General features: G+C 34.3%; 1 protein-coding gene across 4 annotated transcripts in view; it reads right to left on the bottom strand.

Moving 5' to 3' along the window:
- AFTPH (aftiphilin) overlaps positions 1–13,730 on the bottom strand; it is a 70,558-nt gene that overhangs the window by 5,311 nt on the left and 51,517 nt on the right. For 2 of the 4 annotated variants that reach the window (XM_020916207.2, XM_070480174.1), the window contains exons 6-9: positions 13,370–13,492; positions 8,072–8,132; positions 6,466–6,549; positions 2,328–2,451 (exon numbers count right to left, since the gene is read on the bottom strand). In XM_020916207.2, coding sequence (XP_020771866.2) covers positions 2,328–2,451; positions 6,466–6,549; positions 8,072–8,132; positions 13,370–13,492 — 392 coding nt within the window. Of the gene's footprint in view, positions 1–2,321; positions 2,452–6,465; positions 6,550–8,071; positions 8,133–13,369; positions 13,493–13,730 lie in introns of those variants that run through there. The other 2 variants (XM_020916211.2, XM_070480176.1) reach the window with 2 other exon arrangements.

Genomic DNA, 13,730 nt, shown 5'->3' with positions numbered 1-13,730 from the left:
TGTTGTTTGCTATATGGCAAATTTCCTCTACCTAGACCACTGTTTCTTAACCCTTCCTCACACTACAGTTCCTCAATGCTTTTTCACTGTGTCTTCTGTGTACTGACAAAAGCCAAGATTTGGTTGGGGTGTACACTTCAAATTTTGTTTTAATCAAAAACAAAAAATGAAACAAAACCTAAAAATAACAAAGACACTTTAAAAATTCTGTTGAAACTATGTCACCACCCTCTCTCTTCCCTGTACAACTGAGATTCACTCATGGGGACATTTTACAGTATTAACTTCTAATTGTAAGACCTGTGAATATTTGCACTTCTCACCATTTTCGAATAGTTAATTCCTCAAAACAGAAAATTCAAAGGTGGCAACTTGTTTTCCTTCCATTTCATTGTGTTTTAAATGTGAAGCTGGACAGGTATTAGTGACCAATTCAGTTACAACACTAACCCCAAGATGCACACTACAGTTTCAGTTCATCCCATAACAGTACAGAATAAGAGAAAAAAATGAAAATAAGTTAAAAGTTATTTAAGTTGGAAGAGTGGAAGAGTGCCTCAGTGTACAGAATGTTTCAAGGGTGAGTTGCAAAGTTAGGAGAGCAAGCAAGTTAACTACGTGGCTTAGAGCTCCTCCTAATGGCAGAAACAATGAATTCTCACCACAGAGACTTGCAACATTCCTACAGTTCCCTCAGTGAGACTGCCCAGGGAAAAAGGTGAGGAAACACTAGGACTGCCCTTAGAAAAGGCTGTACAATAAACAGCAGGAGAAAGCCCAAATGATAAAAAAAAAAAAAAAAGCATCACTTTTTTGCTTGTTTTTAAAGTCATTAGCCTTTAGTTAACATATATAGAAAAAATGGATGAGAAATTTGAGTAAGAAGAACATTAAGTTGAAAATACAATTTATTTGGAAAGAGAAAAAATTAGAAAGCAAGCAAAAAATCTACACTAGCTTGATAGGAGGCTTAACTGTGCCAGGTAATATTACAACAAAGAAATGGGCGACGAGAATGAGGGAGAGAATCTGCGGCTAAGCAAGAATGGGCAGACTACAAACCCATTCCTGATTAGAGTTCAGGGCAGCCTTGCTTATAAAACATATAATAAGGGATTTTCTTAATTATGAACATTAAGTGTATTAATAATAATAGCTATTGAATGGATACTTCAGCACACAATACAGTTTAAAAGGCCATGTGAAAAATTCAAGCCAAAGTTTTAAGACAGGTAAGCATTTATTATTCACAAAGAAAAAAGTTAGTTTTTAAATGGATGTTTTTCTACAGAAGAATTGATTTAAAAGATAAATCTGAATTTGACATGTGAATGGAATGTATTTACCCAGGAGAAAGCGCTATAATATCTCTGCCTAACTGGGCAAAGGTCAGTATTTCCACTTTTTTTTCTTGGCCACACCATGCAGCATGTGGGATCTTAGATCCCCAAACAGGGACTGAACCCACACCCCACCCCCTCACCTTGGAAGTGTGGAGTCTCAATTACTGGACTGCAAGAAGAGTCAAAATATTTTCATTTTAAACTGCCAGTGAATCACAGATTTGGGACAGCAGAGTTGGTACCCCAGGCAACACTGGTATCTGCTCTCGAAGCAGAGGTTTCCTTCACAACGACCACCTTCTTATTAGAGACTGCCTTACTTTACGGCTAGCGCGTCAGAGCAGTGGGTTATTCCAGAGCTAATTATGTAAAACTAAAGGTTTTTTGAATCCTACACACAAGCCCACATGACATTCCTGGTATCTGAGAAAACTGCTTTTCTAAAGGTCATGAACCTAAGGGGATCCCAGAAGGCTTGTTAAAAACAAGGCTTCAGGACCTAAATAAAAGGTGCCACACATCAGCAAATATTCAGAAAACAAAACAGTGGCTGTGCCCATCTCTCTTAGCCTGGAGGTGAAAGGATTAGCTTACATGACTCTGGGATTGTCAAACTGGGACCCCAAAGATGATCACCTCAGTAGTCAGGAAGGAAAAGGGGGAGCATTTTTGCAGTGGTTTTATGATCTCAATTCTTTAATCAGACTCTTCTGTTACAAAGTTGGGTATAGGCGTAGGGAAAGAGAAAAAGACCACATGTCAGCCCTTTCCAGTCTCTCATGAAATAGCTCTGCTCCAGTAAATTCATAATTAAACATAACTTGATACTATTTTCTGGAATTGGGCATCCATTGCATTTATATAAATATAAAGTGAATTTTAGTACAATATATTGAAATACTACCAACTTACATGCTTTCCCATCTGGGCACTTTGTTCAAACGCAGAATTCAAAATTAGGGTGTAATGAACACTAGCTTTTACCTGGTAGATGTGCTTGTCTTCTCTACTGTGGACATGAGTCTCGCGAATGCATCAGTCACTTTGAGGCTTGAGGTGGAGACTTCCAGCTTAGAAGTTGTTAATTCATACAACTCTGGATCCACACCTTATAGTATAAAATGACAGTCAGTGACGGCGTGCTGCAATGGCTTACTCGATTAGCCACAATCCAAGATGCAAAAGGCAATTATTCTGTAAACATCTGAGTCTTTATAAGTAAACACATCTTTAGAACACTGTAACATTGTATTTACTTTTTAAATTATAAATTCCACTTTTCAGAGTTTTTATAAAGTAGGAAAATACTTTTTAAAATTCCACTTTGGTATAAATATAGCCTTAATTAATCTAACATTTATGTAGCAGATATCATTCAAATACTTATAAAAAAAAAACCTGCCTGCTATAGGAAACTCCCTAAACGCTGGATTTGTCTGTGATATGAAAGTTAACAATGTTTTACAAATAGAATGCACAATGATTTGTTACACAATATGACACCTCAATTTTTAAAGGGACTGATTTAACCTCAGTTTTTGAACCTCTATTTTCCCTTATCTCCATGACCATTTTTCCTCCGTATTTTCACTCATACCCCCAAATTTGGAAGTTAATGTAAAGTCTCACATACACTAAATGATTTGGTTAATTTAAATACATTCTGACTATCTGAGGACATGAAATATTATCCAAAAAATTAAATTATTATAAAGAAAAGTTATATACCACAATGTTCTTTAGTTAAGAAGTGGGGAGGTAAAATATTTTCAGAAAAAGTGAATAAAAGTGCTACTTTTGAACAAAATGAACATTGTCTCAAGGGTTAATTACACTCCTAGAGTTTCACGGCTGAATCTAGTGGCTAACAGTTCAAATATCTTCTTGGAAAAATTCAAAATGAAGCTGAGTTCATTAGGATTAGATTTATTGTAGAAGTCTAGTAAAATCCTTCCTGTCTGACTTCATTAAAATACACATACATATTTTTAAACTTCCTTGAATATTAATTTATATAAAATATGATGACTACAAAAAACAAGTAACAAGTATTTTCAACTTGTTAAAATTTTCAACTAGGAAAATAAAGACAATCAGACAAAAATTTTTTAATTCTACCCTTTCTTTGGTTTCAGCAAATTCAGTAGTTTTGAATAGAAAAGCAGATTTTAAGTACAAATGTCTTATAGTTCCATCAAATTCTACTTATCATTTTTTAAAAAAGTCTTTAAGATCAGCAGATAAAGTTATATATAAAAGAGTCATATATTGATGCTTACAAGTTATCTCCTTTTAGGGTATTTCAAGGTTAAGAAGAAAATCAGGAACTGCTTTCTATGAACCAACTTTGTAGCTGACTAGCAGATGTAAACACAGATCTCAGATGTTTACAGAAATTATACCAGCAAAAGCGGCTTTCACAGTTACCATGTCCAACAAGGCAGGAAGGCTATAGAAAATGTTGACTCTCCCAAGTTCTTAATAGTTCATTAAGGTACAGTTTCAAAATATAATTTAAAAGCCCCTTTCTATTTCTATAATAAGCATAAATATGCAGCTAAAATGCAAAAATTTACAGATGCTTGTAAAGCAGGACCAGATGAACCCAAAGCACCTCCTTCCTCTACTGTGAAAGGTTCTATTCCAAGTAACCACAAAATTTAGGTAGATGGTGAATGCATAATGCAGAATAAACAACTGCAATCTGACTGGCAACAGGAAAGTGCTAGTGAAAATTTAGTTGGGTTTGTAAAATACTGGCCACTTGGCTGTCAAACAGGAAAGTGGGAGATTGAAAACAACAACAACAACAACAACAAAACCCAAATCAACCTCCCCCAGCCCTCTAAAACCATTATCACCAAAAAAAAGTACTATGGCTTTATTTTATATTTTTCAAAACCAAGATAACTACTCTACACAAAAAACTGGAGAGTAAATTTTTTTTTAATGGAAAAGATTTTTTTTTTTTAAACAGAACCTTAATGAGGCATAGTTCAGTTACAGAAATAAAACTAGCCAACCAAGTTCTATGCCAACCTCCTAAGTCTCAAACACAAAATAAATAACTGCAAGCTAAGACAAAATGACTTTCCCAGAAACAAGTCAGAAAAAGTGCAAGCAAGTGGTGAAATGGAATACTCAGGGAAGTGTTTACACCTACAGCTTGATGGTAAGTTTTAACAAAACCCAGTAGCAATAAAGCAAGTCAAAGCATCTTTATAGTAATCAGGTTTACACAGAGGCTAGAGCATAATCATGAAAAAATGGAACAAAAATATTTAAGAGGTTCTGAAGTAAGGATCACAATCGACCATGCTAATTTCACTTCCATTATAGCTATAAACCTCAGAAACTGCTTGCTCTTCTCCAAGCTATGTATACTGAACCTGGTTATCAGGTCATTTCTGTACTTCTTTATTTGGTCAGATTATTTGTGCTCTTATGGATGACTTCTAACTGAGTTTGACATGTAACCAAAAGTTAAATTTAAACCAGGTTTTTAGGCATCCAAAAATAGTGACCTCATTTAAGTTACCATACAGTTCATGACAAAACAAAGCTGAGAGCAAATTAAAAATAGGAGCTTGGTTGGTGATGGACAGGGAGGCCTGGCATGCTGCGGTTCATGGGGTCACAAAGAGTCAGGACACGACTGAGCAACTGAACTGAACTGACCTCATTCTTGGGATTATAGTAATAAGGAAACCGATACATAAGTTTTTTGGTTCCCCCACCCCCCATTAAGTATTAAAAACTACTCATCCAGGTCATTCCATAGCTCACATGTATTTAGAAGTAATTTAAATAGTGAAATACCATATTGAAGTTAAAACCAGACACAGATTAGTTTCTTATATGCTTGTTAAATCTTGGAAACAATGAAAATGATAACCAAGGGATTAGATTTGAGGAATCCAGTCACTCTACAAAACGGCCTTGGAACGTCCTTATAATACAATCAGATTTCCATAAACCAGGCTTGGAGATGGGTATCCTGGGACCCAGCCTCACCCTTAGCTGATTATTCTCTTAGCCTCCCCCATTTTCCATTATAGCTCCTGAACTGCTAGAAGTGGGTGGCAGGGTTATCTAGTTGAATAGAATAAAACCAGCAAATTCTCAGGAACCAGGCTGGCTATCTACCTGATCCTAGTAGGGTCTGACAGGGACCGTGACTACGCATTCTGGGCATCAGCATCTACAGGGCACTGTAATAGCCATCTGGTGATCAAAAGGCGTGATTACCAGAGCACAAGCAGGGATGACAGAGAGTCATTAAAATTATATTAAATAAAATATAAACATAAAAATGCCATTATATTTTAATTTTTTATTCAGTTAGAAAATGACAAAGTACATTAGTCCTTGGGTCAATGAACTGAACTTTTGCCAGGCTGAACATTAACAGGCACTCCAATAAGTTTTAATTTCTAGCTTTTAGTATCTCACAGCAATTATTTTCTGCTATCACCTTTAACATTTTTTTTTCCCTCCATGAAAAACTAACAGTAAGCTTTCTATTCAAGAGCTACATAAAAACAGTAATAATTCTATGTGGGAATATATAACTAAGTGCTAGACTCTAACATTTTGGAACCTAATTATACATTTAGCAGCACTAATAAATAACTAATTGAACACTAGAATCTGTAAAGGTTCTATTATCACAGACACTATAATGTCACCGTGTACTAAAATATTCTTATATATCTAAATTTGCATTTTTTCAAATGGTTCTGTAGAATATGCTTTAAAAAAAAGCATATAAAAGATCACATTTTCTAAAAAAAAAACAAAAAAAATCACATTTTCTATTTACAGGGGGGGAAAAAACCCTGCCTTTAACTATGTAAAGGACATTAGGGCTGTTTTGTATCTAGAAACTACTTTCAGCTCTGACTATTACACTCTGACAAACCTTTCCTTAAAATACATTTTTCACATAAGTCACTTGTTATAGTCAGATACTAGAAAATAACAGTAGATAGAGGAAAGAAAAGTATTAGAAAGACACCACAGATAATATAATCTATTTGTTTCCTTGTTTATAGGAAAGTCAAGTGATGTGGTCATGCTTTTAGTAAATATACTAGAATTGTGGTTTTAACACTCTGCTGACCTGGGATTGTGGTGCTGCTGCTAGAGCTACTGTCATCCACGGGCCCAAAGAAATCAAGGTTCAGAAGAGTGGAACCTCCACTAGCTTGAAATTCAGTGACCGTGTTGGTAGGCAGCCACACAGAAGGTAAGCCAAGGGAGGAGGGGTTATGTGTAAAAAGGGGTAAGACACACACTTGAACATGCAGGTTATAATTAGTAGTCATTACACATTTTAAAATCAACATTAAAACAATGTGTACAGTATTAGTTTTTCATTGCTAAGGACATTTCTAAAGTAACAGTTTAATTTAATGTACATTTTCTCATGTACAATGTAAATAATTCAACACTTTGTAAGGTTTTAGTTAGGAGTTCAGTTTTTTCAATCGAAACTTGAAGCCATACCAGAAAGACCAAGGGGGAAAGTGTACCCGTTAAAGGGAAACAATACTTTAATCTCAACCCAATATTAAATCACTGTACATGCCCAAATCAATCTTTTATGTTAGTAGTGTTGGTTTCTAATGAATGATTTTAAAAGTGACAAAGTTGTCAGTTTCAGGACACGCACCAATACATTAACTTAGTTTAAAATAAAATAAGGTAATAGAAATGTCATAACTGCCCTACCCTGATGTGCAACCTCAAGCTGTACTGTTCCCCTTTAACTCTGAAACAGTAATCAGAAATAGTATACATTTTTAAAGAAGTTTTTTGTTAATAAAAAGCATGATGATTTGACTGAATAGGACACCAGACAACAGCAAAAGGTGCATCCAGGCTTTCCTTCAGCACTGTTATTCAATTGGATGCTTTCCAGGTACCCTAGGATCCCCCACTCTAAGGCAGAGCTGGTAAGAGTAACAGGTGTTTCAGACCATGGCTCAAACAACTTATGAAGTATAAGCAGTAAGAATAATTGTACTTTAGAGTCCGATTAAAACTTGTGATATCAACACACAGGAAACCTAGTATTTTGTGTTATTAAAAGACCCCACCTTATTAGAATAAGTTAATCCTTTCTCAGGATTTTCTTTTAAAGCCATAGGAGAAACCAATTATTTCTGGAACTACCTACTAGTATTTTGAGATAAGTTTTAGAAAAGGAGCATGAAAATCATTCATTTTTCATTTGCATACAAGTGCTCTATAAAATATTATTAAGTCTGAAAACTACTTTGAGTCAATAAATATGGATCTATTTGCACATTGTTTTTGGTTAAATAATTGTGCTTTGTGCTTTAAAGCAGCCTCTAGACACAAGACTTGGCATCCAAGAAAATTCCATAAACTAAAACTACAGAAAAAAATTTCAAATAAATTGGTCTACCTAAAATGTTATTTAAACTACCTAAATATTTGTGAGAAATAAAGAAGCTTATCTTTGACTTAAGAAGAAACTAAAGTTTTATTTGGTTACTACTACTTAGATATGGACATTAATACTGTTAATAATAGTAACAGCTGGTTTCATGAGCAATTACTATTCAGAAAGAAAGCCTGAATTTCCAAAGATAAGAAGTTATGTTCAAACAAAAATGGAAATCAGCAGAGAGAAGTCTGTCTGAACTTTGTAGCTTTCTTAACTCTAGCTCTGGCGCTAGAGGCTCTACGGAGAGACGTACCATCTAAAGGGTTAGTAAGGCCACTGCTACTCCAGTCAAACTGGACGGGTGGTAGAGACTCCTAGAGTTGAAAACCAAAAAATCAAAATTAATCAGTATAGGCTGTAGCAACATAAAGAATCCTTAAAAACAGAACAAAACACTATTATAGCAAGATCATTAGGCAATAAAATACCTAAAGACAAAGTTGGGATAATTTACAATTTCAGGAGGTTATCTACAAATATTAACACAAACTGAAATTGCAAAATTTATAAACAGTACAGCTTGTTGACATTAAAAATGGTGTATCTGAGAAATGGAATTCTCTTACATTTTCAAACAGAAGTTTATAGACTGATTCTATATCAAGATTTCAATCTATTGTCCATTCACAATTTAAACTACTGGCTTGAAAACCTCACTGATCTTTTTTCACTAAAGAGTGATCTATTTTATTTTAAATGATTAGCCACTTACAATTTCTTAATAGAGAATACAAGGCAAGAGAGAAGGCAGCATACTGAATTGGAGGCAAGCTGGGTTATTAAGGACTAAGAAACTAGCTGTATAAACATGGATGTTAATTTATTTGGTTTCCTTATATATATACATTTTTTTTAAAAAAACTTATAACCTTCTCTAATTTAGAAATTACTTATAATCAGTATTAGAATTTTTAAAATAATGTACTGAAAAGTATACTCAGAACTCATTTGAATATTCTATGTTTAAAAACTCTGTTAACTGCCAAACACATAAGGATAAAATAAGCAAATGATAAATATAAGATGGAAGGTAGTACAAAACATTTTGAAAATGATCCATGCTTTATTTTAAGAATATTCCTGACAGGGGGGAAAAAATACATTTTCTTCATTTTCTTCTTTTATTTTGGGAGTGGTGTTGGCAACACTTATTGAAATAACCTTTTACTAGACTCTTACTATCATCTTTTTTTTCTGTTTTGCTCACTGTAAGGTAGGCACTTATTAAAATTTTAATCATTTTTTCTCTGTAGACAAAGACACTGTTCCCTGTAGGAAAAGAACGTGAATTGGCTAATTTATTATAATACAACTGCTTTGATAACCAGTGATGGGCATGTTGCTATCAGCATTTGGTCTCCCCCATATCAAGTCAGGCCTGGAGATATAAACAAAATAAAATACCGCTAATAGTGGCAGCCAGGATTAGAGAGAGGTGGAATGGGGGGTTGGTGAGGGAGATGGAATGCTGTATCTTGACTGTGGTGGTGGTCACATGAAAAAATAGCACAGAACTATACACGCATATTGAGCAAATGTCATATTCTTGGTTTTGATATTATTCTGTAACTATGTAAAATGTGACTGTGGGGAAAATTGGTGAAGATACAAGGCACCTCTTCTGTATGATCTTTGCAATTTCCTGTAAATCTATAATTGTTTCAAATAAAAGTTCTAAAAATCCTGGTGAAAATCTAGTTCATAACCTACCTGCAAGACTGATAAATAATATTTATAAAAGATCTTCTTTAGCTGATCTCAAAAACAAACAAAAAGCTCTAGGTATTCCAACAGATTCAACTTGTTCTACTTCTCAATCAGGAAAACCTTTAGAACTAGGATGGATAAAACTCAGATATATGTAATAACAAAATTTCTGGGTAAAGCGAAGCAAAGCTCTTTCATTAACATGTTTTATCTAAATGATGTCAAGTACCTGGATGTTTTGAAATATTTCAATGATTTTCTGGAATTTTACTTTTCACAGACATGTATGGCATTTTGAAGACACAACCAATATTATAATAATGAGGTGCTAAATCATGAATCAAAATTTAGTGGAATTGAGACAGATGAAAAACAGATACCTAATTAATTACAGGTTAACTACTGGCACTGACAAGCAGGCAACTCAAAGAGAAACACTGGAATGGAACATTTAAAAACAACTTCATGTGGCATGAATGATTACCACAGAGACCAAAGGAGACAAGTTCATAATAAAAAGAGGGGGAAAGAAAAGGTTAGAGACAGGAGACTTTGGTTCTAGTCCTAAGTACAGCACTGACATGTGATTTTAGGTAAATTACTTAGTCTTTGGAAATAGGTTTTCTAATTGTAAAACGAGTACAGAGCTAGACTGCCATTTTTTTCTTTTTTCTAAGATTCTGATTCACAACTGAAATAGCAACATTAAGTAGCCTGAGAGAGGAAATTTGCTGGTGGTAACCAGGTGGATAACTGCTAGCCAGAGAGCTAACTCCACGTGGCAGTGAATAAAGCATGGTTAACATCCTAACCTTACCAAGAGGGAATCAGTATGGCACTGTGATTGGTGTGACCTTGAAATTCAGTGAAAAAAGATGTCAACAACAACAAAAAGTATCACTACCTGCTTTTTATCTGTAAACTGTTATTTTTTTTTCCAGGTAAAATTATCTTTTTTAAAAAAAACCCTTATTAACAGATATCAGTAAAATACTGAATTTCTAAACAAGAGTTATAATGGCAACAAGACTGATGAGTACAAACTCATTTGAAAGAAAAGATAAAAATTTAGTGGGTACCAAACTGAAATAGAAAAGAGAGATCAAAAAGCATGCAGTCATAGTCAGAATTATGCCACTATGCTAAGTTTGAAAGTCACTGTTCAAGGATGCCAAAACATAAAAGGAAGGTTTGCTTTTTTGGGAAAAAAATTCAGGTATTGAACAGGTCTTTGCTGACACATTTTGCTAAGCTTCTAGCACTAACGTTTATCGTTGTTTCACCTGAAAATTATCATTAGGAGGAAGACTGAACAGCCAAAATGTTATGTGAAAAATAATAAATACACTGTGTGCCAAGGAAGAGTGGTAAGAAATACACTTTATATGGAGAACCTTTAGAATGCATTTCAGGTGTTTGCTGAGTATTTTAACCTTAATCAAAAGTATGGAGCCAAGCAAAGATCATGCAATTTAGTGATGGAGGTCAGGCATCTTAGCACAAAATTCTGATATGCATGCTGAAATCTTCAGTTTGAATGTTAGAAAGCAGACCTACATAGGCTCAAGTCAATTCAGAAATAACTTTGAACTTCCATTGGGAAATACTGTTTTCATTGGTTTTCCAAAGCCTAAAAACTAAAGCCAATGAGGATCACAAAAATATCATAAAAAGTATAGAATAAACTTGTTAATTCAATATTGATATGTATTTTTAAAAAAGAGAAATGTGTATGTGAAACAGAATAAAAGGCAGTACTTGATTAAAAAGAGCTTTTAAAAAATATAAATAACAAGAGACCAAGTTCCATCTTCTAGCAAAAAAGTTAGATATGCTTCAATGTCGCTGAAAATTCCCATACTTGCCTATAACTAGGGAGACAGTCCTTTGATTACAAGTACATAGGGGTCTATATGTTTGTACAGAGATGGCAGCAGCTGAATCCTTGTGCAGCTACAACTAACCGCCATCAAATTAATACACGTTGATTTCTACTAAAAATGTTCCATTAAATTAACACACATGCTTTTTATTAGGTTATCAAGACTTTTAATCAAGTCTATAATTAAATTATATAGAGGTATGACTAGGCAAAAATGACAGGTGATAGCTAATTAATAAAATAAGTAATAGCTTATGGGGTTGTGATACATGGAAGTGGCTGGATGGAGGAGAAGAGGAGGAGGCAGCAAGGAAAAGTAACAAGTGGCTCAAATTAAGAACAGCTCCATTTCCAGAAAACATACCAGGCAGTACTCAAATTACTTTCCTAACACCTAGCACTGTAGGAATAAGAATGCTGACTGAGGCAGAAGTGAGAAGGTGCTGTAATTCTGGAATCTGCACAGACAAGGCAGGCCTCGAGAACAGCTGATAGCCAGAGGGCAATAAACATCCAATGAAAGGAAGAGAGCTAAGGACAGACTCGGCCTACTGAGACATTTTGCCCAAGGCACCTTGCCTGTTGCCCAATCAATAAGGCCAGGCATTTTATGCATTAGGTCTCCAAGCCCATGAATTCAGTGACAGTAATAAACTGGTTTCAGAGGGACAATGAAACTAAGCTCAAGTATAAACCACAGTGGTACACAGCAATAATATTACATGTTTCTTGAAACACACCTGAAAAGACAGGACCCTGCTTTACAAAATCATTTGCCAAAGTATGTTCTTCAAAACACTAGTTCTACAGGTGTTATAAATTCTTCTTCCCTGATCCCTACAGAAAAGGGTTCTATGGCCAAGTAAATTTGAGAAATGAAATAAAATTAAATAGGGTTATTCACTGCAGGATTTTTCAGAGTCCTTAATGTATGTGTTGTGAACCTCCAAGGGTTGTTTAGGGTTTGATATGAAATATTTCCCGAACTCACTTCACTATGGAACCCTTCTTTAGTGAAGAGTGTTCAGTGGAACACATGGTGGGAAAGGGTGTCCAAACATGCATTTTTGTGTTAGACATAATTAGTGATGATATTTAAGGTTAAGAAATGACAAAGACAGCAAGAATAGATTTTAGAGATGGTAATGTTCATTAAAAATATTAATATTTTAAAAAACAATTTTAACCTGCACTGAGTCAGTTGCTAACTTGATGTCAAAAAAGCAAGCAAACCAAAGTAGCTATGTTCTCCCAGGAAAAAAGTGAGAGGAAAGGCTTTAATATTAAATATATTTTTAATATTAAATATATTTGACTGAAATATGATTTGTGCTTAAATGTACCAGAGTAGCAAAGGATAAGAAGGGTAAGAAAGCCTTCTTTTTTTCTTAATCCATACAATATTTTGTTAAAGGCTGTATCATTTTCAACTTAACAGCTTTATTCAAACTCTTAAAACAATAGTTATTGATGTAATTACACACCTAAATTTTATAACTTTATAAAATTTTTGCAAGCTTCAGGAAAAACACATAATGGCAGACTTGAAGAGCTGGTATAAATGCTATGTTTTCTTTTTTTGAAAATTCAGCACTTACCAGATTTATGTGTCAGTAATAGTGATCACACAATGTACTAGCTGTAAGCAACTTTTTGCTGCTTCAGAGTTCTTATTCTATAGGTAAAAAGACTAAGGCTAGATGGGTTTAAAGGACTTACCCATAACTAGCCAGTTCTCAAACTGTCTTTTCTATTTTTTTAAAGAGAATTTTCTCATTGTATTTCAAAGGATGTTAATAAGAACTGAAATCACACCTATCATGAAACTAAATTTTTAAAATATTTTAAAAATGGAAAGTTACATATTAAGGGAAACAACAATGTGTGTGGACATATGTGTAGATATGCATATACATATGTACATATGCATAAATGTATCTATATACATCCAGATATTTTTACCTGGAATTGGTCAGATGTACATGTGTTCATTTCTGGTGACACAGTGGTGGTCTGACCGATGGAAGCGATTTTTTCTGCAGCAGATAGTGGTTTCAGTGGTTCCTTGGTGGGCTCTAACATACCCTGAAAAAGGCATATTAGCTATTAGTTGGGGGAAGGATTGGCCCATAAACTTCACAAGAAAGTTAAACTAGCAGAAAGCAGAAAGAAAACAGGTCATTTGGATAGTACTGAAGACAAAAAGCAACTAGTCTTAAATTTTGTTTAGTGAAAATCCTACAGCACTCTAATGGGAAATAATTCATAATACCTTTATAATCCAAACTTTTTGAACAAGACCTTGTAATTTAAACTGGATTTG

Source organism: Odocoileus virginianus, chromosome 2 (assembly GCF_023699985.2).
Source record: "Odocoileus virginianus isolate 20LAN1187 ecotype Illinois chromosome 2, Ovbor_1.2, whole genome shotgun sequence".
NCBI lineage: Eukaryota > Metazoa > Chordata > Mammalia > Artiodactyla > Cervidae > Odocoileus > Odocoileus virginianus.
The sequence above is the reverse complement of the archived record's forward strand: the minus strand, read 5'-3'. Positions and strand labels throughout refer to the sequence as shown.